Source organism: Vanacampus margaritifer, chromosome 1 (assembly GCF_051991255.1).
Source record: "Vanacampus margaritifer isolate UIUO_Vmar chromosome 1, RoL_Vmar_1.0, whole genome shotgun sequence".
Classification (NCBI taxonomy): Eukaryota; Metazoa; Chordata; class Actinopteri; order Syngnathiformes; family Syngnathidae; genus Vanacampus; species Vanacampus margaritifer.
This window is the reverse complement of record NC_135432.1, coordinates 24,541,415-24,569,078: the sequence shown is the minus strand read 5'-3', so window position 1 is coordinate 24,569,078 and position 27,664 is coordinate 24,541,415. Positions and strand designations below refer to the sequence as shown.

Sequence of the window (27,664 nt, the reverse complement as noted above, 5' to 3'; positions counted from 1 at the left end):
AATGGGTAGGTTTCAGTAACTGCTAATAGTTACTGTCACTGGTAATGCATTCTTCTTTTCTTTTTCTTCTTCTAAGCAGGGCACATTATGATTGGTTGCTTCCAGAGTTGAGTAAACAAGTCAACTCTTCATTGTTAATTGCCCCCAATATTTTATTTTCTCCTTTTCGGTAAGAAGTTAGGAGGGAGGGAACAAGACGAAAGAGACACTGCAAACATGGATGGCTCTTTGCTCTGTACATTGTCCTTAAAAAAATGTTTTGTCATTGGGTACTATTTAGCCCCAAGAACAACATGAGTAGCCCACGGGTTTGTTTAAAAAAGAGCTCACCAGTGATGGGACACTGTGACGTACTAAGAAGAACTAAAACAGAAGAAGAATGTTTACATATAGTTTATGCACGTTTCTTCTGAACCAAATATTCTATATTTTGTTTAAAAATGAAATAGATTGCGTTTGATGGGAAATATTTGGGGGAAAAAGGTCATTTTAGAGCTGTAATGTTGATACCGCTAAACTGCGATATTTTTGCTCATAGTTAGCGTCCCATCAAAATCTAATATTGTCCCATGCTTACTCCAGACTTCCGCCTTCACAAAACACGCATATGTCAGGTTAATTGAACACCCTAAAATGTCCATACGTGTAGTGAGTGAGAATGGTTGTCCATTATGTGCTCTAATTGACTGGCGAACTATCACCCTAAGTCAGCGGGGATAGGCTCCAGCTCACCCCGTAGCATAATGACGACAAGAAATGTTGAAAATAACTATCAATAGATGCTGATACTGTGGTTGTCCAGTGCTCACTTTTGTGAAGTTGAGCACTTGATGATGATTTTACTTTAGCTGTCGTTTTTGCCGGGCTCCACCGTAGACTGTCAATACAAAAATATCTAAAAGTTTCATCCTAAAAATATGATTCATGATGTTCTCTCGTGTGCTACATTAACAAAAGTCTGCTTAAACATTCTAATTCTTATTATTCTCATTCTTCATTAATTGTACATATGAAGCATAAAGTATGACTATATGAATTGCCATTTGTGTTAGGGTTTTATAAAATGATTGTGTAATATTATATACAGTAAATCATATTTTCAATGGAAAAATAAAAAAAATTCTATGTATTCTGCAAGTGCCTTACGTCAGTTACAGAGAAATCGTGATGTATCCAAGATGTGGACTATGCCAATTATTGCAGAATTGCTATGTGATATTATCATTGGCAAAGTATGGTTCTGGTTATGCGGTTTTGTGTTGCGAATTATTTTGTAATTCTCTCCCCACTTTGTACAGAAATACAGCATGCACTTTCAAATCTACTGTAATGTAATTAAACCATAACAACGTATATGTGTGTGTGTGTGCGCGCGCGTGTCAGACATTGTCACAGTCACTGATCGCTACAAGGTTATGTGAGCTTGATTCCATTTGACTTCATTTACTGTAATCTGACAGGAAATTTATTTTGCATCACTTGGCATTTAGGACAGGGGTGACAATGGGGGGAATAGCAATTTTAAAACTGACATAAAATCGATGCCGACTGCTATGTTTATTTGCAGCTTAGAGATTGTTAGATTGGGACCCAATGGAGCAATTAAAATGGTCAGAGTTGGTGGATCAACACTGGGCAGAAATCACTATTGTGAATCCTCTTAGAGTGGTGACACATCTGTATTTAATCATGCACAAAAAGTGGACAGTACAATGTATAATGCCTAAATAATTGTACATCGGAATTAAATCCTGTGTGATCACTCAGACTGCGGAAAGGCACAGTAAATTACTTTGGGTGTGTTCTGTATAACAATGGTAAAAGAACTCCTGAAAAATAAATGTATCACAAGAAAATGAATTAAAACAAAAAGTAGAAGCAAATTGCGGTTTGCACTTGACTTCACATGTTCATTGCTTGCTTGGATTACTTGTGTTTATTGAAACGGCTGTCTTTATTTCCAAAGGTTTCAGACATATCTCATATGACCCGCATGCTCTGCTGCCTCTCACTGGGGCAGATATGACATCTTGGTGACATTCGCAGATAAATCACTTTTTCCAGCAGTAGAAATGTTTTTTGTTGTGTCTTTTCATTTCATTAAAAAAGAAGAGACAGATGCCCTTCAGTGTGTTACACTGCAGCACAGGGGCAAACAATGTGTCTTGCAGTTGTCAAGAGAAATGACAGCAAGATAATTGGCGGGGCGCTCCCGTTTCATTTAAACTGAAACAAATAAGCTTGCAAAGAGAATGGCGCTTAAAAAAAAATGAAGCTTTGTTTTGCAGCACTTTATTATGCCGGCTTTGGAGTAATGAAGTGGAGTATTAACGAACTGAGCATTAAAAACAAATGCACGTTCATTGGCGTGCATGAATATTCATGCAACTAACGCAAACAACCTTAGGCGTCTGTTAGGACTGATGAATATTTAAAACAGCTTGGTCACAGCGATTTGATGACTGCATTACAGCTGACTCTTTGGGCGCATCGTGTACAAGGGTAAACAATTTGAGGAAATAACTGATTTGAGTGCTTATCAGAATGCATCTGGAGAGCCAACAGCCCATGTTTGCATTGCACGGTTGTTACGGCCCACAGAAGGGGGCTGCAGTGCAAGAGACAATGGCACATGCATGGTCATTAGGGCGTGTTGATTAATCACGCAATAAAGTTTTGATTGAAAAAAGGTGAACATACAGTATCTATTTGCGGTAGTAGTAGTAGTAGTAAAAAAAAAATTTGCTTTGATTAGAAGAAAATTTTTGATGATTGACTGTATATTGGACTGATGGAAAACCAGACAGTGGCAAAAAAATGCATACTACTCACTGCAATAGACCTCCATTATTTTGGGGGGAACTGTGAATAGCAAATCCTGTGAATAATTAATTAATAATGAAAACCACAACCACAAAACACTTTAATAGCATTCAAACTCTTAACACAAAGATTAAACAATTTACACCAAACATTGTACAATCACTGTACGTATACGTATTACTGTAGTGGTGCAGTCTGGCGTAAAACAATAAACATCTAACTGCAAAGTAGGGCTGTCAAAGTTAAAGCTTAAACTCATTGATTAATCACAAAAAATTATCGCATTAATCATGTATTAACGCAGATTAATCACACTATTAATTTTGACCACAGATGATCCCTTAGTATGACACCAGATGGTTGTTTGAGCAGTAAACATAACTGCACGCAAGCATTTTATAAATGTTTGCACATGACATTCAGAATATTTGTTCATGTCAAACTATTGGGGTCATCCCCCCCCCACCCCCCATTTTAAATTATGCAAGTAATTAACTGATCAGAAAAAGAGGAGGATAAGCTTGTGCAGTGGATCGAAAGAAGACGTGCTCATAACATTAAATGTCGAAAGAATTAACACATAACAGGTGCTTTTCAAATTTGGTGGTTAAAAAATGTTGATTAATTATTATTCTTATTAATAAATATGATTAATTACAACTTAAAATTTGAATCGCCTGACCTGATTTAAAAAGAAAAAAAAGAAAAGATAATTAAAATTTAGGGGCGTCAGGCTTTTACATTTTTTAAATCGGAATTAATCGCATGACTTCACTAGTTAACTCACGATTAATCACAAATTTTATATCTCTTCTAAATGTACAATAAAAAAAATCTAGGTTTCCACACTCTTGTTAACAAAAGTGGAAAAAAATGTTAAACTAATAGAAATAGTTCAAATGAATTTTTGACGTCTATAGGCGTCAATGGCAGCGAATGAGTTAATTAAGTAATTAATCATGATTAATGACAATTCTAAGATGTGATTAATCTGATTAAAAATGTAATCATTTGACAGCTCAACTGCAAAGCAAAGCAGAGGAGTTACATCGATGGCACCCACTAAGGTTATAACGATAACAACGAGTTTTGGCCACTGCGGCGATTAATGACTCACATAAATCAGTCATAATATTGACAATATTATATAATTTAATAATAATAATTAATTATTTAATTAATATAATGTTTAATTTATAGTACAAGCAAATATATTTTCACTGTTATTATTTTACAATTGACTTGTGATTTCTACATTTTTGGTAAAAAATAATGTATTATAATCAAACCAATGGTGCAATTATGTAAGCATTTGAAAAGTGTTTGGTGTACCTCGCTGTCACGCTTTTTGCGCTGAAAGTTGGAGAATCGCTCACCGCCTTGGCTGCTTCCTTTGAGAGATCCGAGCGATGACTCGTCCTTCTCGTCAGCAACGCTACGCTAATTAGGCCCGCCACAAAGTCAGCCTGTGGGGATAATGTCCCATTATTAGAGTCATTTGTTTCAATTAACCGCTCTGTGATTCTACAATAGCAAGGCGCAGCCCAGCGCAGAGGAGCCATTACTCTTGCCCAAGGAACCTCTGAGGTTTGGGACGGGAGAATGCGACGGCTTCCTGCTGCCAGCTTCCACAAACGTAATCAAGGTTTCCTTGTTTCTGGATGCAAGGAGGAGGGAAATTGGGCCTTAGATATATTGTGATCTGGTTTTCTAGCTATCTGACTTGGGTTGTCCGTGCACGCTTTACCTAGAACCAGTAACCACTGACTACAGAGGACTTGCTGACTGGTCTTTGTACCGTTTCAATTTAGGACATATTGTGGTTGACTAAAATGCTGTTTCCACTACTCCAGTGTTCAGTTGTGCAGCTCTGCGCGCTGGATGTTGTATTTCTTTAAAATCCTCATCATGCATTGGAGCAAGCTGAACACTTTGATAACCAGAACACCAATGAACTAACCTTGTACCTGCATAGCAACCAATAAGATCCTCTAATAAGACCCGGCAGCCGACAGACAGAAACAACAATTGCGCTCTGCATTTAAAAAGAGACATAAAAGCAAGCAAGCATCTGCTTCTGAGTGGTAGAATAATGACAGGGAAACAATAACGTACTGTATGTTTTTACATCTCCACAATAACAACAGACACAACGGAGGCTTTTGGAGCTTAGCTGTAAAAGTAGATCTCAATTTTATAGATCGCAGCTCGTCAGTCAGAGCATAATGGTAGGGCCCCGTGAGTTAATTTCAGCTTTCAATTTTGATCTTTTTCTACTCACACCAGGAAGCCACTGTCTGAAGACTTTGGATGCCTTAAAGTAATATGTAGTTATCTGGTCTGATTTTCTGCTGAAAAAAGAAACAGCTTCAAAATCATTGTGTTATAACACTTTTGGTGGACCTTCCCAGACACCTCTCATTTTGTGTTAGTGCGAGCAGAAAAGAAGAGCTTTTCCTTGAATGAGAGGCTACAGATATGATTTAACAGTAGGCGGCTGCATTCTCAATATGCTTGTGAGTGTTTTGACAAAAAAAGCAAGCTCGGATCAGTTTCTCCGAATCTCTTTATGATATGAATATTCTTACATTTCACATTAGCACGCTCACTGTTGCTCACAGCTGGACGCTGCAAACGCCATTTTAATCGGCAGCTCCATAAAGTGGCAGCATAAAATAGATGATGACTGTACATCATTGCTCAATGTGCTCCAGGAATTCTATCAAAATGGGTTTGTGCAGCTTTGACGCCACTTTCTTTACTAATCATTTACATTTTGTTTCATCAGCTCTTTAAACATGTAAAGATTTAGAAGGCTAAGCTCATACAATACGCAAACCACTTTTCGGTCCTTTCAGCACTAGATAATGGAAACTTCGATTGCTACCAAGAGGTTGCTGCCCTGTGATGCCTCTGTTGCCAGGCTCTCTCATTGGCTTTCTCCCCCCGCTGCGCAGATGTTTACAAAGAGACATCACCAGCTCACATTAAAGGGTTCAAGTTGTCCCCTCGGGCTGTTGCTATGGAAATAACCCTGCTACGGTCGCTCATTCATGTTTGATTAATTGTTTTTTTTCCCAGTCGTAGCTTTTTGCTTCTACAAAGACCTCATCATGCATGGGGACATTTTAGTTTGAAAACAAACAGCAGGATAAGGTTATTCCATTTGATCTCTCCAATATTCTCTCTCACAGCAAAAACGCAACAGGCACAAAATGCACAATGTGAATGCTTAGACAAAATCTTTGGTTTTATACCCGCTAATAAAATCTCACCTGTGAAAAAGCTCCTGTCTCATTTCTACCTGGATGGGAAAGAAAAAAAAAGATCTTTTTGCCTTTTCCCCTTCTAAATTGCACACTGCAGTGCTGAGCTACAGCAACCCACTGGGGCCAATTAGAATGCCAGCAGAGCCAGGAAGTGCACAGCAGATGCTTTTTGCCGCTATTTATTAAAATCCAATCTGCATGGAGCCCTCCAACAGCTCGTTAAACTACCGTTAATCTAATTAGCTCTCACTTGCCACTGTTTTGACCACATTACCAAATACAAGGGTCTCGACTTTGTAATTTAGGCTGATTAAGTCAGTCCAGTGCTGAGAGGAGATTCTCAGAGCTGTCAGTGCTTTTTCCACCCTCTATTAAATCATGCAAACCGACTTCTGCTTTGATTCTGGTTTGAAGCTGGAATTAAAATATCTGCAAAGGTAATAGTAGTCGCAATCTCACTGGCGCAGCATAAGGACTGGATACTCTATCTATGCTAGATTCTGACTGTTGTCCTCTAATGTTGTGGGGGGGCTAAACCACAAGCATGAATCTGCACTTCCGGTTGATGATTGTTTGGGCTGGGCTGTATTTTGTATTTGATGAGTGCTGCTCTCGGAATGATTGCCTGCTTCTTTGGACTCAGAGATCTGTGAGGTGGCTTTGACATGCAGTCCTGCTCATTGCTTACAGATGGCTGCTCTGACATGTAGGCCCTGTAATAACTTCCAGATGAAAAGTGCATGGTATATTTTCAAGATATGTCTAAAACCACCAAACATCACCTATGCGTAGTGATTTATAGATTTTGGACAATGTGAAGATTGTGTGGGGAGACATTTAAGTAGATGATCACATGTGTAGTTTTAAAAACTAGCACTTTGTATTCCATTTATGGTCAGAAGGTTTAGGCATCAAACAGCTTTGTTTACACTCTCTTTTTGTCTGCCACATTATATAACAGCAATCTTGATAGTGCTTTATATTGCTTGCAGATGTTCAAAACAAAATGAATATCTAACATAACCACTAAATGCATGTAATCAAAGCAAACTATAAGCCACATGACTTCTCACAATTTTCTTGGTTCATTTTGCTTTCTTCAAACCTGAATCTGAAAATTACAGTAGATGTGTAATCATCATCAGTGGTGGGATATTTACAAATGCATGCATGATATTTTGTTCTCAATATGCATCTGATGTTTTTGTTGCACTGCGCAACTTTTCAGGAACCCACTTTTTCCTCCATGCTACATCTTGTGGCGCAAGTGGTTGAAAAATTACATGTGACATTTTGAAATTGCATTATTCTCATTGCTCCTGCTCCTTTAACCATGGCCATTTATCTATTTATAAACCCACTAATGCTTGGAGTGTATATAACAGCTGCTCTTAGCACTGCAACGCTCCATGCTTGGAGTATTGAGGAAATGCTCTTTAGTGTACGACACTTGCTTTGCAGCATGTCCCTGGATACATATCTTAAAAAAATTTGGTAGTCTCTTCGGAATTAGAAGAATAAACAGATTAAGGACAAAAATCAAGGTCCCTTCATTTTGTTAAATATAACAGCATAGAATTGCATGTAAGCAGCAATGCAATCCATTTTCAAGATGCAGGTATCATTGCTACATTACTATCTGTGTGTGTAGCGACCACAATCCTGCTTATTTGGTTTAATTTAGAGTGCTCAACATAAATGACTACTCCCCAAAATATTCGTTTCGCCTTGAATTTCCTCTCAGAATCAAGATTTTCCAATAAGACTGGGAGAAGTGCTTCATGCACATGTCATCAGTAAGAATGCGATTACAGTACAGGCTCTTAGGAGCGCATGCACAGAAGGTCGGCCATATTTGTTCGCCAACTAAAATAGGTCAAAATATGTAGGAAGCGCCGAAATATCTTTTTGACAGTTAGTCAAAAGTCTCCGTCAAACGGTTGCAGGTTTGAATCTTTCCATTCCCAGTCATCGCAAACAAATATGATTCCTTCTGTTAGGAGATGCACAACGTCTTGCTGGTGGGTCACATTCCTGCCTTTTGGGATCCTTGCTAGCTGCGCCCCAGCTAAACGTATTGTAGCATGGCCCTAATAAACATTTCAAGTGGTGTTTTCACTTTTAACACCTTGCCTGCGGGCCCACTTCTCTGAGTGAGCTCGGCATCTGTTGACATCTGGAAATCAGATGACTCAAGGGAATCTTCGCAAATGAAGACAATTCAATGTGATCTTTTCCCGTCATTGCGTCCTGCGACTTGTCACGGCTGAGAGTGAGAATGCGCTCCCGATAGACAGCACGCTGACTTCTACGAGCAGTAAATTAATCCGCATGACGTGAATCATCATTTCTTGTCATCACTGACAGTTGTTATGAGTTTGTACTCTTTGCAGCTAAGCACTGCAAGTCATTTACATGCCATGAACACGTCTTTTTTCCTTCCGCTGTGGGAATTTTTGTGGCCACTGTGTTGTGCTCACATTTCAGACCGTCAAATAAAAAGCGGCAGTAACTGCGCCTTGCACTGTGCCGTATAGCAAACATGGAATTCTCTCAGGCGGCTATAATTTTGTTTGGAATGTGTGCTTTTTACTTCAAGAATGTGTCATGTTGTTTTTATGGAAGTAAAGCCATGTAGGCAGTTCAGTGAGGAAGTATGATCTCATATAAAAAATTTTCAAGGCCGTTTTTCTAGCAGAATCCACAAGTGTGCATTATAACACATTTATCATCTTATGTTTGTTATCAAGAAAGGGATGTATACAATAATGTGTCGCCTTGGTGTTGCTTCCACTCAAACTGGAAGCCATTGTTGTGTTCATCATCATTGTTTTTTGGAGCACAATGTAAACTGCAAACGTGCTTTGCTGCAATGGCCATCATGTAAAGAGACTTTTGCTTTTATCAAGTCAATACAGCGCACATCTATCTCCATGCTCTGCGTAGCCAATGATGATGATGTTGATGCACACTGAACATTAAGACTGACTGAGCAAGCGCATTCATAGCCGGGCTCCCACTGTTACCTGCTTTTATAGCCTCATTTTCACGTCTTTTAAACTGTCAGCCTGCATGTCTGAGCTCGTCCTTCGTTTTGCCTCTCTTCTTTCCATTCCATTCCATCTCCTTCTTCTCCTTCTCCTTCTCGCTGCTGTTTTCATAGTGACGCAGTTATCAGGCTGTCAATTCTAATCTTGTTTTGCCGATGCAGTGCTCCGCATTCAGAATTACAGCGATCCCCACCCTCCTCATGGAGCACCCCCCCCCCCCCTCTTTTTCCGTCTCTCGCTTCCCCTCAGACAACAAAAACGCTGATGGGATGAGCAAGCTGAGGCTGACACCATAGTTCAGTCTTTTGATGGTAAACTAGAAAGTGGATTGCAATATATATTTAGACGGACTGTCCTTACGGAGCATGGTGGTGGTCTCTTACCCAGCAACAACCTACAATAAGTGAAAATACTTTTATTTATAACCACAGCGTCAATTTGATCTGTCAAGCTACCATTTGTCCTCTGTTTTACTGCGAGAAAATGTCTGACAATGTCTGTCAGGCCTATTATAGATCTCCGTAGATGATAAATATAAATGATAGCCTGCTCTGATGCTGAATGACATTTACTTAGATTGAATGTGTGAACAGTCTTGCAAGGTGTGGTTCAAATAGAAATGGCAATGGGCTATAGAGCGGACGTGCTCACATGCTCCTTCTCCCCCATCACCACTGACATGACCGTCATCATCAGCATAATCAGAGTTACAGTGGCAATATTAATTAAACAATGTGGCCTCCTCCCCCCTCAATGAAGTAAGGATTAACATCTATGCCCTTCCATCAACAGGACATCACTTCAATAGTGACTCCTAGTGGTCATCATAGGGAAGGCTCTATTTATATTTTTATTTCCTGGATGACTAGATAGCAGCAACAATGGAGTACATTACGTAAACGCAAACTAATCAGTAAAAATGAAACATCTAATTTTAGATAGATAGAATTCAAAAGTGCAACATGACCCAGAGTGCTGTCAAGACACATAAATGTTTAATAAGAAATGCGTGTCTGTCAACAACCACTAACATACAGGAGAATGGAAATTCTTATGATGGCTGTGCATTCATAACAATTCATTTCTTTCTTTGTATTTAAGTATGACTCAAGTTGAAGCAATAAAATATGCAGGCTTAATGCCTGTTACAAGGCTAGCGTGGTTTACAGATTGCTTTAGCTTGCCAGTAAGGGGCATGAGGAACAGGTTTGTGATTAAAGCAAACATAAGATGCAATCAGCAAGGCAGGCAACTGTATACTTACCTTTTATTTCAGTCGTGAGTCCGGTTAGTTTCTTTTGAGGCGCAGTATTGTGGGTGCTTTATTTCTTCTTTCATTTTCAATGTAATTTCATCACCATTTGTACAATAAAAGAGGCGAACCAAGAGAGGAAATGAAAGCGTGTGTCCATTGTTCCATCGTCTAGTTGATTGCCTGTTGTTGCATGCTCTTGTCATCATGCTCTCCAGAGTACAAATACATGTGAATTTTCCTGGAAATATTGTAGCTGTATCCCCCCCCCCCCCCCATTTTGCTAGTTCAATTTTGCCTACCTTCATTTTAGTCTCTTTTCACTTCAAAGGCTTGGATGGAACAGATGTCATATCTAATGCCTGTCTTCTGCCTCATTGCCTGGAAGTGAGGGCTGATTATGTTTTAATGAAAAGAGGCATACTTGCACACAAGAAATGAATATTACCTGTAAGCTATGAAATAGACAAGCGATGTCTTCACGTCGCCCTGAATGGGAACATCTATTCATTTCATTTCAATACTTTGTTGTCTTCTTTTCCCACCAATTGCCCTCCTGGACCTTGAATTTTGATTAGTTAATTTCATGCTGTGTACAACTTATTTGGCTGAAAAAATGAGACCTTCAAAGGCAATCATTTCCTGTTTTTATTTTGACAGTTAAAGAAGAAACTCAGGGGCTGCTGCTGTTGTTTAAACCTGCTGCAATGCATTTGCTTTAGGGAGGTAATTGTGTAATCCAAAAGCAGTGATGGCAGTTACAAAACAAATATTGTATCACGGGTTGGATGTAATTGTTACAAGAGTGATTACTGACAACAACAACCAAAATCTGGAATATTTTGATGTTCTAAAAAAATAATGTCATGGAAACATAGCTTGATTTATGTATTACCTCAAGTTGCCATTTGATACTTAACAGTTTTCTGCTTTGTTCTTCCTGCGAGATCTTAAATGAGGTCTTGATGACAGAGAAAACACACAGAAGACTGGCTTGATTATCATAATGGGCAGTGTGCCATTACGGTACATTTGCTGTTATGTTAATGGGTAAAAAGATTTATTTTTTTTAGAACCATCAAGAAATCAGGTTAACTGATCTCGCACTGATACAAATGGCAGCATCAAGCTATCACTACTTCCTAACCGTCCTGCCTTGCAATATATTCGCGCTTGCTCGCCAATCCCCCCCCCCTTCTCTCTCTCTCTCTCTCTATCTGTCCCCCTCCCTCCCCCTCCATCTCCTGTGTTTGATGTGTTCTCTCTGCATCCAAGAAGGCAATTTTCATACAGAATCACAACCAGGATCAGGTGACCTGGATTTGACTCCCCGTCTAAACCCCCTCACGGAAAATGAAAGTGCATTCATGTGTATTGGATGTTGCACATCATGCGGATGTGAGCAGTTTACGCCTCCTGAAAGTGGAGTGAGATTGCACTGTGTTATTGTAGACAAACCATGTGATTACAGCCTTTAAATGTAGAGATTTCAGTTTTGTTTTTTTCACCCACTGTCTTTTCTCACACAGTGAAGGTATGTCTGGGATTTATTTGAACGTGAGAAAGATTACTAGTACTCTGCTTTGAAGATGATTATAAGTTATTTCTATAGTTGGCCAGTTTTGCTTTTCAACACCCCAGAGGCTAAGCAGTCGGAATGATGTCCTGTTAGTCCGTAAATCGATCTGTTCTCTCTTCTTAGAAGAAACTCTGGCCGCACTTCACAGAACGTGTCTTCCACAGAACGGTTGTGCTGCAGTTCACCTTGGTACACAACAACCATCCGCATATCGCCACCAAGTCAATGCAATGTGTTTTTAAACACATTGTGTACTTCAACTCACTTCCACCCTGATGTAAACACGTATTTTTATCACCTGATTTAATAGCCGTTTCCCGACCTTTTGTCCCATCGCAGATAAGCAGCGACAAGCGGTCCTCGGCAGAAATGATGAAGCCCAAACCCAAACCGCAAAAGAAGAAGAAGAAGAAGGATCCCAACGAGCCCCAGAAACCCGTCTCAGCCTACGCGCTCTTCTTCCGAGATACCCAGGCAGCCATTAAGGGTCAGAACCCAAACGCCACCTTTGGAGACGTCTCCAAGATTGTGGCCTCCATGTGGGACAGCCTAGGAGAGGAACAGAAGCAGGTATAAACTCTGTGGAAATATATGTTAATAATGCTTTCATATATGTATACAATTGGAACAATTATTCATTTTTCATTTTTTTTTAAAAATGTATCGTCTTGCATAGTGAATTTAGAGAGCAGAGTATTTTTTTTTCTCCACAAATAAAATCTTATTTCAAATTTTAAACAGAAAAAAAGTCTTCTATATACATTTAAATTCTAAACAAGTCTATGTCATAGATTATATATGCCAATATGTACAAAAAACCCACAACTTTTTGTTGCAGTTTATTTGGTGCCTAGTCAGGCTATCAACAGTTTGGGGCTAAATAAATTGCATTTTGCAGGTTGTTGTGGAATCTATCACCATCTGGAGCATGTACATATGGTGACAAAATTTGAAAAAAAAAAGCTAAATATTCCTAATATTCCCATGCTTCACATGCAGCGGTGGTTTGTTTTATTAAAGTGGAAGTCAACCTAAAACATTTCTTGACAATAATATGTGACCTCACTAGTTCAAACATGAAATTCAGATTAATATTACATTTTTGGAATATGCGTTATTAGGCAAAATCCAGCCGTTTTTTCCCATCTCGGGCGGCGGCCATTTTGCCACTTGCTGTCAACTGAAGATGACGTCACTTGCTCAGGGCTTAGGCAACGACATATCACAGCTCACCTGTTTTCTGAAGCTGCGCTGTGATTGGTTGTTACCTGACTGGTTGTCGACAGCAAATGGCAAAATGGCCGCCCCCTGAGATGGATAAAAATGGCTAGATTCTACTGCTTAACTCAAATTCCACTAATGCGTTATTAACCAAAATACTGTATTTAGACTAGTGGGGCTGCATAGAACATATTATTGTCCCAAAAAAATTGGGGGGTTGACTTCTCCTTTAAGAAAACCAGTACAACAGTTTGAATATTTGGGTTGAACTACTATTGCCTCCTGTTAAAGACGCCCAGGGCCGTTATGCTAATGTGCCACATGTTATGCTTTATTGGAATTATAATTGTCACCCAACCCCCCAAGAAAGCGAAATGCAGTCCATCATTCCAATGTGTTCTCATGGGAATTTATTTGGAAATGGATTATTTCCTGTCAATATGAGTGTCGCTGTGCCCGTGTGAGCCCCACGTACAGTACATATGCTCAACATCAATGCACACTGAAAAATGGTGGACAAGCTGTTCTGAAAACAGCTGAGGTTATGAGTTCACAATTAAATCATCTTTCACGATAACATTAATCATTAAGAACATGATGCTTCTTTTTTTTCTAGTAACATAATGTCGTTGTATATGTGAGTCTTGCAGCTGGCATTATCCACTGTAATTACCAGAACATTGCTGTGAGATAACACTCACCTTAATGAGCAAGTTTTTCCTCTTTCTTAAGATAATCCATCCATTTATCCCCCACTCCCCTGACTCTCGTTAAAATGATTTTCTCTCCAAATTTAATTCCGCCCAATGAAGAGGAAGGAGAAGGGCGGCAGCAGCAATAAATCAGTCCAAGTTAATGAAGCTGGACTTTTTACAGGTTACTTTGGATATTTTTAGGGAGTATATAATACGAGTTGGGTTGCTTTGCAATGTGTATGTAATGTAAAAGGCTGGTTTTCATGAGTGGCCGATTGTCCGCTGCTCGTTTTGCTGCTTCAAAATTTGAATCACCGATGATGATTGAATTGCTCTCTTTTTTTGTTTCTCTCCCGTTTTCTCCTTGTTTTGTTATAATGTCGCCGTAACAGCCAGCAGGCTCACTGCCAAAGCAAACAATCAAACATTTACACACATGTAAAAACAAATCATCAGTACTTTATGAAGTTGCAATTTTGCCAGAAAAAAAGCACAGAAACTTGCGAGAAATACACGTAGCAAAGCTATAGTCTGGACAAGGTGCTGGCTTTTGTCCACCAGGACCTAACGTAGGGATTTGTTGGTGGTTAATGGAACACTCTTTATGAAATGAAAAGGCAGGATGGAGACGGATTTCTTCTTCATTTAAACTTTACTCGCCATATGCAACAGCTAGAGCGACAACACTTCCTGGCCCCCTATCAGATGACTTAACACTAACCAATCAGAAGCTAGCATACTTTAGCTAAAGGCAAGTGAATGACGGAGAGCAGCTGATTTCAACACATCAACTTAGAGCTACTTGTACAAAAAAATACCAACATTTATCAATGTGTAAATAATAATTCTGGAAACGTGAATGTAAATATGTATTTTAACAAATTAGCTTAAATGCTTGATCCTCAGGGTGTGGACCTTCGCAAAGCAAGGCGTCTTCGTCGCTGCCAGTGTCCAACGCTTCAAAGTGTGAATGCTTGATATGATATGGTTCATCTCTGATAAAGCAATCTCCTTATCTGAAAACACGACCAAAAAGTATTGGCACAAACATCCGAGGAAGTTTCAGAGTTTTTCTCTCGCAAATCTACCACTTTATGATGTTCACTTTATAAATGGCAAATTTGCGAGTTATTCTAGTAATATTAACCCCCCCCCCCCACCCTCCAAAAAAATAAAATTATATGGGGCCCTAATATGTCGTCGTACATCCGTGCAAATGCAAAATTTAGGTTATTTCTGATACAGCTTTTTAAAAACTAGCAGGGTATATTGTGGAAAAGCAGCCTTCCTTTGTGTTATCTGAGGTCCACTCACTGCAAACGAGCATCATGCCCAATTGTGACTAAACTGGAAAATCATGAAAAAATTAAGTCAGCAAATGTATTTTGTACAGTGTAGCCAGTGTAGCTTGTATTCCACCCTCTTTATGTTTTTAAACCTACCAAGAATTAAAAAAAAATCAGTCCACCTTGTCCTTTGTGTGGCTGAAGGGCATCTTGACAATCCCCATTTTCATGACAAGCAGCCTTATGCTTTTGTCGCTATTCAACATCATTGCTGCTCTGCTACAGTAAGTAGGAGGTCATCATGTTTTACCTTGAAGCCATTCAAATCCAAAACAGAACTGTTGGCTTCGTTTGATTTGTGTCATGATTAAACTTTGCTTTTAAGAAAGCATGTTATTATAATATTATGTATAAGCACTATCATACAGCTATTCGTTTATTGAAGTGACTTAATGGTGATTTTATTCATCTGTTTCCTATTCATCTATTTCCAACAGGTGCAGTTAAAACATTTAACCACCAAAACACATTTACAAAAAGATAGCCATTACACCCATTGAATCTCACTGATTAATCGCTATTAGTACAAAAACATCCATATATTGTACTAAAATACTGGGGAAACTACTGTATCATCCACCTTTTAGACCATTTACAGTACAGATCTGGGAAACCGATTACATTTTTTTGTAATATAATTGAGAACTTACTCTCTCTCTCTCTCTCTCTCTCTCTCTGTATTGTGTGTGTATATATGTTTATATATTTTATAGTTGATAGAAGTTTACACATACTCTACGGGTTTGAAAATTATGAACACAACTGTATACTTAACCCAAATTATTGATGGTTGCAGTATTCTTTTATTTTATGATTTTCACTGGAAGACTGTTTAGGTAATACCAATTGTTCTGTTGTGAAAAATAACACCTCTCTAGGAATAAAAGAAACCGATTCGGGTAGAAGAGCCAACAGCACAAGCAATTGCTGCAATATTTTCCCCCTTTTCGATTATTTTACCTCTATCTCTATAATACAGTAGGCTATTCAATCTTCTACCGTACATGGTACCCAGGTAATATAAAACCTGTGCATACATCTACGTTTACAATAAAGCCGATATCAACAAGAGTTGTTGCTGTAATAACAAGCAGGCCAGTGGAATCCCTCCTTATGGACTGTACTGCTGCAACAAGCTCGTCCAGTGAGTGTGTAACGTCAGCGTGCTGATAGGACTGTTATTTGGGAGCTGAAAGGAGCCAAAGAAAGAAGTTCCAGTTCATTTCTCGGGGTGGATTGGAATGGAAATGATGTGTTTCTACAATGGAGGGAGACACATTGAGATGAGGCAGTATTAGTGCTGCAGTGAGGAAATAAAAATGTTCTGTGCCATTGGCTCTGATGGAAAGGGAAACATTAAGGGTGTGTGTGTGTGTGTGTGTGTGTGTGTGTGTGTGTGTGTGTGTGCACGTGCATGTCAAGCCCTCGTCTCACCTGGAGCCGCATGTTTTGATTTTCACCTTTCTTCTCAGGGTTACAAGAGGAAAACTGAGGCGGCAAAGAAGGAGTACCTGAAAGCCTTGGCGGCGTACAGAGCCAGTCTGGTTTCCAAGGTAACGCTTATGACACACAGGCACCGGCTTAGACTGATGATGGATTGGATGGAAAAGCCCCGCTAATGGGCTGGGAGGGGCCTCCGTGGTGGAGAGGGTGAGGGGTTGGGCATTAGATGCAAAAAGAACCATCCATATTGGAACAATACCTGATTTCCTTTGGGTGCAGATGTAAGGGGGGGGGGGGGGGGCTATTGTACATGCAATTGCGAGGTACTGGGGGAGGGGGTCAACCAATCACATTGCAAGCATATGACTGTAACAGCTACAGTATGATGGATTAAGGATATAAAGCACATTACTCTCTCTTGTATGTGCCTACAACAGAATGTCAATTGAAGGATGTCAGGAATTCGATCTTTGATCATCTATTTTTAGCTTCTTGTTAATTCGGATGAGTAGCATTTGCGTGCCCCAGGAATGAATTAAAGAAACGGTGGAATAAAGAAGAGCAAGGAGGAGGGCTGAGCATTGCATTGTTTAGTGCCGTCTTGTATTAACAACACAACACAGTGCCAGGAAGATTCCTTTTGTCAGTCCATTTGTTCTGCAAGCAAACAGCCTCATTTCTCTGCCTCCCTTTCTGTGTGTGCGTGTCTACATGCACATGTGTATTCTTCTCCCATCTCTGTCAAGGTGTCTATTGATCATTACCCCCAGACTCAGATCTATTCATACAAATGGGCTCCATTAGCGTTTAATCAACACTGATGGCTGGAGATGAGCAGTGTGACAGCTCATCATAAAAGGGCGAAGGCGGGGGGGAGGGGGGGCACCCTGTGGGTGCTTCACTTGTTCATAGCACCCACAATGAGAAAGGTCAAGTCACAAACTTTTTGTTTGGTGCACTTTGTGAGGGTTTTTTGCACCGTCTTCCGCTGCAGCTCTGGCTAAACATCGAATTTCATCTGCCCGTTCATTCATCACACATAGTACAATGAGGGCAAGGAACATACATTGCAAAAGCTGTCGAGCCGAAGACCGATTGAAAATTACGTTGAGATTCATTTTGGAGCTGCAGCATTGTGGACTAGTGGTTAGCATGTCTGCCTCACAGTTCGGACCGTTGGGATACGAATATCGTTTTTTTGTTTAGATTTTTGTAAGGTTTGCACTGTGCTTGTGTGTTTTTTCTCTAAAGAATTTGCAGATCAATTAATTAATTAGTTAGTTAATTCTGACCACAACCAAATACATAATTGAAAAGGGTTTGCACACTATTGCAACGACATTGTTATGACAGTTTTATTTTCACTTCCCTACAATAAAGGATTTCAGGGTTCTTTTTTTTCACATGAAGGGTGGTGAAATGAAATGGTTTCATTATTTCTCTTACTCTTAATTTTATGCCGTTTGAACAAGGTAGTGTTAATTTCATCAACAAAAACGAAACAAAAATAATTTCTCCAAAACACACAATTTTCACCAGACTTAAACTAGACTAGACTAAAACTCTCATCAATAAACAATAACTGACTAAATCAGTATGCATTTTCATCAACTAAGATGAGACGAAACTTAATAAAAACTGGACTAAAATTTATGGACATTTTAGTTCATGAACAAAAACGAGACAAAAATTATATGATTTTGGAAAAACTTGTCTCTTCTTATCTGTCTGTGACAAGGTCATGTGAAAAACAGTAATGATAATAATAATAATGCATTAGATTTATATAGCTCTTTTTTGGACACTCAAAGACACTTTACAGTGGTTGCATTATTCATGCACTCACACATTCACACTGTGGTGGCGGTAAGCTACTTAAGTAGCAACAGCTGCAGGCTGACGGAAGCATGGCTGCCAGTGTGCACCTACGGCCCCTCCGACCACTACCGAACATTCGCAACTTCCATACACCAGTGTGAGTAGCATTGGAGGCAACGTGTGTGAAGTGCCTTGCCCAGGGACACAACGACACATGACTTGGGGAGAGCAAGGATCGAACAGCCAAACTTCTGGTTACTGGACGACCGTCTCTACACCCTGAGCCACAGCCGCCACACAGTGACACACACCCTTTTAAATCTGCAGCTAGCAAGTGCAACATGAACACACATGAGACAGGCAGGAGGTGGATTCATGGTGAAAGGTTAAAAAAAAAAAAATCATTTATAGTTATAATGTAACATTACTCAAACGGCTATAACGTTGTTGTTAATCCGATCGATAACTAATGCTAGCTAACTTACTAGCTTGTAGCATAGAGCCATAGCAGCCACTTGCTGATATATTGTAGTTGTGTGTGTTGTTTTCCATTAAACAGATGAGAGAAAATTTAATGTGAAATAGTTTTAGATGCGAAATGTTCAACATAATCTGCTGACAAATAAAATATACGGGGGTAAAACTAGACTCAAATGTTGACAGTTTTTGTTGACTAAAACTAGATGAGTAAAATTATGTTTTCTTGGGCTAAAGTGTAGACTAAAATGCTAAATTTCTAGTTAGATAAAAATGGACTAAATAAAAACGGGATGAGGTTGACTAACTATGATAAAAACTAACAAGTGTGATTGAAACTGGATTAAAACTGTGACTAAATTTAAAAATTAACACTAGAACGGGGGGTGGGGGTGTAGACTTTTTATAAGTCAAATCCATTTTTTATAGAAGGCTCTGGAGCCTGTTCCAGCATTTGGTGAGAGGCGGGTTAAACGCTGGGCTGGTTCCCAGTCAATCACAAAATATATTTCAATACAATATTTAGTAGCATTTAAAAGGGAAGTCAACCCAGAAATGTTCATGACAATAATATGTCTTTTGCAGCCCACTAACCTAAACAAGGCATTTTGATTAATATTGCATTTGTGGGATATGAGTTATAGAAAATCCACTCTTTATCCATCTCAGGGGGCGGCCATTTGGCCAGTTGTAGTTGCTCAGTTGCTCGGGCTCAGCTTCAGAAAAGAGGTGCTGAAAAGAGCTGAGCCGTGATTGGTCAGTACTTGAGCCCTGAGCAACTGTGATGTCATTTTCAGTCGACAGCAAAGGGCAAAATGGCCGCTCCCTTAGATGGATAAAAATGGGTGGATTTTGCTGCTTAACTCATATTCCACAGATGTAATATGAATCAGAATGCCGTGTTTAGACTAGTATAGGCAAATAAAGCATATTATTGTAAAGAAATGTTCGGGGTTGTCTTCCCCTTACTTGTGTGTGATGATATGATACAAATGTTGTTGTCCTATCTCCAGACATATAATGATCCAGAGCCAAAAAGTGCCCAGCAGACAAGCCAGCCCTCCCACCTGCTGCCCCCAAAGCAGCCCCTGTACAGTCCTCAGCCCTCGTCACCCTACCTGGGCCCATCGGGCTCCTTCCCCCTGTCGGACCTCCAGAGCTACGCAGGGCCGCCGCGCCACAGCCTGGCCTCCACTCTCAGCCAATCGCAGATGCTGCCACCCAGCATGAGTGCCTCGCCCCCTTCTCCCTTCCAGATCAGCCCACCCTTGCACCCCCATGCCCAGCTCTCCCTGCACCAGAGCTCCCTGCTCAACCAGCCAATCCGCATGCAGCAGTCGCAGCCAATCATCTCACACCAAATGGGGCTCCAGGCACCTTTGCATTCCCCACCTCTCAGCCAACAGGTGGGTATGGAATTTCAACCCAAGATTCATTTGCTGCGTGATCCTGTTTACGGTACTTGTGTACCAAATCAGTGAGAAGCAGTCGCCCCAAAAGTTCAACAATTCGGAGCAGAAAACACTGGTGGTGTCCAAGTACTTTTGTCCTAGGTGTTTTCGTGTCGTGTTTTTGGATGTTTCTACTTTATGGTTTTGTTCTGTTGCCGTTAGCTAATTGGCCTACAACTGACAAGATACCATTATGTCACCCATAAGCAAAAAATTGAATTGTGTTTATATCATTTCAGGACTATAAGCTTTACTATACTATACTAGACTATAACTTTTTTCATTTGCATTCGACCCTGCGGCTAATACAAAGGTGCGGCTTATCCATCAGATTACAAGGGGGCGCACTAGAAAAGAAGCGCAAGAGCATCAAGCAGGGCAAAACAAACCAAGTGAGCCCAAATACAGTAGGACACAGAATGAGAGCGAGACAATTTGCGCCCTCATTATGGAAGAAAAAGTAGCGGGAACCCGGTGCGGTAACATTAAAACACCTGCGGCTTACAGTCGGGTGCGGCTTATAGTCCAGAAATGACTGTGTGTATATAATAATAATCAATTAGAGTTATTATATGAGTGTGATGTTTTAACATGTTGTCTTTTATTAGCAGTTGATTTTATGTTAATGACACTTAAAATTAAAAATGAGATGTGTCACACATCTCTTTAGGAAAGTCTCATAAAATTTGAATATTGCTAAAAATGTCATTTATTTCCATATTTTAATTCAAAAAGTGTATATCGATTCACTACTATTGATTCAAACTGAGTGAGATATTACAAGATTATGTTTCCTATCATTTTGTTTTTTACAGCTAACAAAAAAGATACCCATTGACACTCACATTCACAATTAGACAATTTAGAAAATGAATATCAGAAATATGTTGTAGAAGTACCACTGTATGGTTTTTACCCCCAAATCTCTTTTTGCTTTTCTTACACATTTAATAACTTAACATTTCCTGTCCATCTAGTGTCAGTGCAAAATTTTCTAATTCATTTTTACTAATACAAATTTTTGACCCTCAGGGATTCTCCCATATTCAGGCTGAGTACCAGAACAGTGTGGGAGGCTCACAGTCTCCAGGGGCCCCGAACCCAGTGCATGGTCAGAACCCAGACTGGGATAGCGAATACTGCAACAGGGATTGTGGACCCAACCCCTGTAGGTAAGATCGGCATTGTCAGCCATTTGATTCATTTTCCAAATGAGTTGCTGTAGACCTCTTCACCGTCACATGGCCCGACTTGAAACGCGATTAATAACACACTCCTGAGTTTCCTTTTAAAAGCAACGCGCCTCCTCAAAAGTGTCACGTAGCAGCAGTATAACGCCATCAGCAGCCCTGACATCCAATTAACGCTGTGTTTCGTTTAGCACGTCGTCTTATTGAATCGCGCCATTCAAGCGGCTGCAAAGAGGGCTCTGGTTTTGTCTCACACCTGAAACTCGGCTTCGCTATGCCGAGATGTGGAGGAGCGGGAAGTCGGCGGCTCCTCCACTTGGAGCCCGTTCTGTAGCTTTATGTCAAATGGGATCACGTTCGCTGCTCTTTGAGGCACATTGAGTGAATTGCTTGAATGTTCCCCTGCTCTGAATAGCTTGTTGACACTTTGAAGGGTCCTCGGTCGTGAGGAACATAAATCGAAGGAAATTTTTGCATTTGGCGCTTCATGTTAGAAGTCTCCTAAGATAATCAGAATGATCAAGCTCATTTAGCTGCTGATTCTTTTGGCTATTGAATGATAATCGGAACTATAATGTCACTGTCTGATGTCAACTATTCCACTTAACTCATTCAATCCCAGCCATTTTCACTGAAGCAATCCCCTTCGCTCCCGGCTGTTTTACTGGATTTTGAATAATTTTGCAAGGTCCACAGAATATTATATTAATATTAATATTATTATATTGCTATAAAAACATGGAACCTACCAAAAGAAAAATTTGAATCTCTTCTTTCATCAGGCAAAAAAGTATATTTCTATCTGTATTGCAGCAATTAGCATTAGAATATAGCTAAAATCATTATTCAGAAACCTGTTAAAAACACTGGCAAAAAGAACTTGTTGTAACAAGTTGTTGTGCTGATCTCTTATACTCTGCTGACGTTTTTTGTAATAACTACCATTGCTTTAAGCGACTTCTTCATGTCAGAAGCTGTATCAAAACCTTCTGTATGCTCTAAAAAACTTTTTTTTTTACGTATATATTCATTTTGGGCAGTGAAGGACAAGGTATTGAAAAAAGTGTTTATACATTTTTGGGTTTGAATGATGGCTAACCCTAACTGCGCCATCCCCATTCAGCGGCAATTGCCAGCATATTGTTTTTATAAAGAAAACATCAGCAACCTAAAATATTGAACATTTTTTTTAGTTGATGGTTTACAATCAAGATATAATTTTACTAAACTGAGTCGGATTAAGAAACACAGGTAAGAAGTAAATGGCAGAATTTGCCATTTAAATTTAAAACATGCTTATTTGAACATAAAATATCACAAAAACAAGTATCTGATGGCGATGCTGTCCTTCCCTAGTTGCCATTCAGTGACAATTGATGTGTCTCTATATGTTGCTCTGATTATCTCCTGACATCATTTGGGATGGGCAGGAACCTCCCATGAGCAAAATACGCATTACAGAAAATGGATGGATGGATATAATGATGAATTTTGTAGTTGTGTTACAAGCTAAGTAAGAAAACATTCTGGCAGTCACACGTACAGCCACGACATTATGACAAAATGCACGATATGTCAATTTAAATGTTCTTTAGAACTTTACCGCATCATAGTTGGATCTGTTTGTAGTATTTTGACATTAGCATCAGTATAATAACAAACACGTTCAATGAATACTGTACTTCATAATCAGGCTTGGGGAGTAACGGAATACATGTACCGCCGTTACGTAATCAAATTGCAAATTTTTTTTAACTGTATTCCATTACAGTTACAGGAAAAAAAACATGTAATCAGATTACAGGTACATTTATTAAAAATGGGGATTACTTCGAGGGATTACAATTTCTACGATGAGAGAGAGTGCGAAAGATGGCGAGAGAGAAAGAGAGAGAGAGAGGGAGAGAGAAGGACAGAACAAGAGAAAGAGAGAGAGCGTGCAAGCCCGCGTGAGTAGGACCGTTGCTACATGTTGGGGAGGTGGGAACGAACGAACTGACTAGTCGTGTCCTCCACACGCGGGCAGTTTGAAAAAGCTTTACGGACGGGAGGAGGAAATGGCGACCGGTATTCACTGGAACTTACTCGGAGCGAAAGTTTGAGCTAAGAGTCCAGCGGCATGCTTGTCTTCATGAGCATACTCAATATTGGAGTAATCCAAAAGTAATCTAGTTACATTACTTTAATATTATGGTACTTGTATTACATTATTCACTACATTTTTTTTAGCAGGTAACTTGTAACTGTAATGGATTACATATTAAAAGTAACCCTCCCAACCCTGTTCATAATGTACGCTTACGATCCAGCGACGTTTCCATGTATGCATTTCTTAGTACTATGAAGTGAATGTGACGTTTGCTGTTCCTCAGCAGTGGAATGGGAGCTCGGGACAAGCCTCTCTACCTCACTTGAAGTTGAAAGACCTCCACACGTGTGACTCCAGGGAGATTTCCACCGGAACATCATCAATATATCTGCTTCGACACCGTTTTGCTTTCTTCTTCTTCTTCTTCGTCTTGTGCCGGATTTGAAAAATCCCAAAGACTGCTCCAGCATCTTCACCTATTCGCCAAGCACTTAGATCGGCCACATGCCTGAGGCACTTTTCTCTTCTCTTCTCTCTCTCTCTGTCTCTCACTTTTCCTTTCTTTCATCAGCAAACTTTTCATTTTCTTGCGGGGGCAGTGAGCTATGAGCTTCTGCCAGCATACTGGAAAGAAAGACAAAAAAAAATATTATTCTTTTGTTTTGAATTTCCTCAAGATGCTTTCCCTTTGCCTCCTCATCGGTGGAGTTAACGTGCTCTAAGCATCCTCAAAGAGTAAGGCTCTCCAAATTAGTCACCTCAGCAGGGGTGGATGTACTTCAGGACATTTTCAAGATCGTCGCAAACACATGAGATGTTTGCAAAACCCATCTTTTCCCCTAATGAAGGACTTTCTAATTTCCTTTATTTCTCACAGAGATTGTAAATACCACCCAAAAAAAACCTGATCCTTCTTATGTGTGTATTTAGCAGAAGCCCCTTGCTGTCTTGAGTTTCTTTTCATTGGATTATGTGGTGAGGGAATACACACACAAAAAAATGTGTTACAAGCAAGAGGAGGTGGAGGTGGAGACCCCCCCCCCCCCCCCCAAAAAAAAAAAAAAATCGCCATCTCCCTGCCGATCGTAGGGAGCGTCGACTCTCGTCACGTGACCTCAGGACGTTGCCGAAGTGCAGAGGTGGAAGATTTCAAACCCTTTTCATCCTCCCTCACCTTCCTTTTGTCCCAGCACCACTTGTACAGGTGAATTAAACAAACAAAAAAAGAAGCTAAATGTGAAATGTTACCTAAAGAAAAAAAAACAGTGGGGTTTTGAAGTTTTGACTAGTTTTATTAGGTGTTTTAGAATTGTGTTGAACTCATCTTTATCATCTTTTGTGAAGAATTTAAAAAAGATCCTTTGGTTTTCACTGTAGCAGGATTTAAGAGGAACGGACATCGGGGTATATAATTCAGTTTTGTGTATAAAGCCTGCCAAATGTACTTCTTTACTTTGTCACGCCAGAGACCCGTTTTGTTTCGATGAATATTGTTTTACAAAAAGCTTGGTTTCTTTCATTTGGTTGGGAGGTTTCACGTTGGTTTATAAATAATAAAGAAGTAACATGCTGGCTTTTTTCATCAGGGTGCATTATTATTATTATTATTATTATTATTATCATCATCATTATACTATAACATGAGTTCTTAAAATATTTTTCTGAAATTGTTGGTACAATACCACTGGACCAGCATTGGATTCATTTTGTGTTACAAAAATATTCCTTTGTTTTCTTTTTTTGTCAGTAATAAAATGTCTAAAGTATTTGGGGCAATTTGGTTTGTGTCTCTGCATCCCAACACATACATTTAAAACATTGGTGTACATACCTAATATCGTCTTACATTTGAGCTATTATTTTTCCTCAGTTGTGTTGGTACATTTCTTGAATCCTTCTCAAAATTTGCAATACGGTCATTTTTCAAAACATTACTTACAACTAGCAAAACATCCTGGATCCCCTGCAAAAGCCATTTTCTTTCTCAAAATTCTTAATACATCTCTCAAAAGTCAATATCTGTGTCATTGAACATGTCAGTGCCATCAGAATGTCAAGTCTTTGTGTTGTTGTGTATGGATAAAGCAGTAAAATTGCTTAGTCATGTTGTCAATAACAATGTACTCTGGAGGCATGTTTTGATGTCAACTGCGGCTTATGTTTTGATGACCATTTATCGAAATTGTTACTTACACCTTAGTGTATATGGAAGATTGATTGCACGAGACTGGACAAGATTGACATTGTTTTTACTGTTTGACCTGCAATTTGTTGACTCATTGCGATACAGAAACGACTGCACTGCATAGCCAAACAAAAATAAAAAATACAAATGTGAACATAGTAGAAGTCTGTTTGGGAAAAAAATGCACATGAAATAACGTAGGAATGAATTTCCTGGCTTTTGGGTCACAAATTCTCACATGACAACGTTTATCTTCCCTTGCAAATGAGCTATTTCAGAAAACTGGCTGATCATTGACTGATTTAATGCATCACCCATCCATTAAGGTTCATGTAATAGTCTAATGGAAATGTATAAAATCATGCTTGCCATATTATTTACGACAACTTGTCCAACCAATTTGCATGTATAGTTTCCGATGAAATAATGCCAGAATGTTATGGCGTGTGATACAATTCAACAGAGACCTATTTTCACAGAATATAATTAACATGACATAAGCCATTGATAATGTCGGAAACATCAGATAATTGTAAGCAATCATTTGCATGGATGTAAAAGGGAAAAAAAGTATTTGCAACTTGTTCAAATAAATGAGAAACTCCTTTTTTGAAGTGCATAAATGAAACTATGGCGTGAAGACTGACAGTTTTGACAGTTTCAATTGTCATCTGAGAAATGTACCAAAGCGACTGAGGAAAGCTATGTAGAATCCCCCAGGCGCTGCATGTACGAGAGTTTTAACCCATGGATTGTTAAGTACTGCATAGTAAGATGCTGCCCAATGTATCTTTTTTTCCCCCTTCAATTTTCTTTCCCTCCCATCAGACATAATCAATATCATACATCAAGCAGCATTTCTCTGCCCACTGGTCATTTTTGTTTTTGATTAAAGTGTGGTGATGAAACTCAGAGTTAATGCAGTAGTGCACAGCCTTTCACAGAGCCACCTGAGGAGAAAAACATAAAACGCGCGCGCGCACACACGCGCGCGCACGCGCACACACTGCCTTTTACTTTTGAATTTCACAGTTGGATTAAAAATCGAATGGAAATGGAATCTGCCTCGCTCGCTCTCCCTCTCTGATGGTGATGATGAACAGGCAGTGCCCCCTACAGTTGATCTGCGTAAAAAATATATTTTAAAAAAGTATTTTGCAGGCTGGTTTTCACGGAAAATAAAACAAAAAGCTCAAATATACTGAAAATAACTGCAAATTGTGTTTGCATTTATTTGCGGATGAAGTAGAATGTGCTTTAATGATTAAATAAATGAAATGAGGTGAGTAGAAGGCTTATGGCACACATTGTGAAACGATGACGACTGCACAAGAGCAGCACAAGAGTAATGTACTTCTATCGCCATCTACTGCTCAAGCACTGCACAACATGAAAAGAAAAAAATCATTGGCCTGATTGTTCTTGTGCTATTTAAAAGAACCTAGTTTCCTTAAAAACATATATCGCCATCTGCCGGTGAAATAGTACATGACTACATTGGCTTTTAAAAGTTTAGAATTTTTGGGCACCACCTGCTGGTGAAATGAGGACAAAAAAAGACTTAATTAGCACGTGTCAATCGCAGGACATATTATACTAGACAAATATATAAATAAATAATAACCATTCACACGCCGTAAGTAGAGAGAGTTTGGCCAACTTGCTTTTAGCAGGGTAACAAGATTGTGTCTATATGTCATGTGACCAGCAGTTGACCAATCACGCTGTGATTCGGGGGGTTGCCGCCATCTTGTGGCATCTGTAGTAAATTACAGT

At 39.4% G+C, this 27,664-nt stretch overlaps 1 protein-coding gene across 2 annotated transcripts in view; it reads left to right on the top strand.

The window, feature by feature from the left end:
• The window catches only part of LOC144063984 (TOX high mobility group box family member 2-like), a 98,267-nt gene extending 72,798 nt beyond the window's left edge, over positions 1 to 25,469 (top strand). For both annotated transcript variants that reach the window (XM_077586102.1, XM_077586093.1), the window contains 5 exons: positions 12,313 to 12,543; positions 16,708 to 16,788; positions 19,987 to 20,379; positions 21,457 to 21,596; positions 23,987 to 25,469. In XM_077586102.1, the coding sequence (XP_077442228.1) occupies positions 12,313 to 12,543; positions 16,708 to 16,788; positions 19,987 to 20,379; positions 21,457 to 21,596; positions 23,987 to 24,029 (888 nt within the window). In that variant the 3' untranslated portion in view covers positions 24,030 to 25,469. The remainder of the gene's footprint in view (positions 1 to 12,312; positions 12,544 to 16,707; positions 16,789 to 19,986; positions 20,380 to 21,456; positions 21,597 to 23,986) is intronic.
• The last annotated feature ends 2,195 nt before the right edge of the window (positions 25,470 to 27,664 follow it).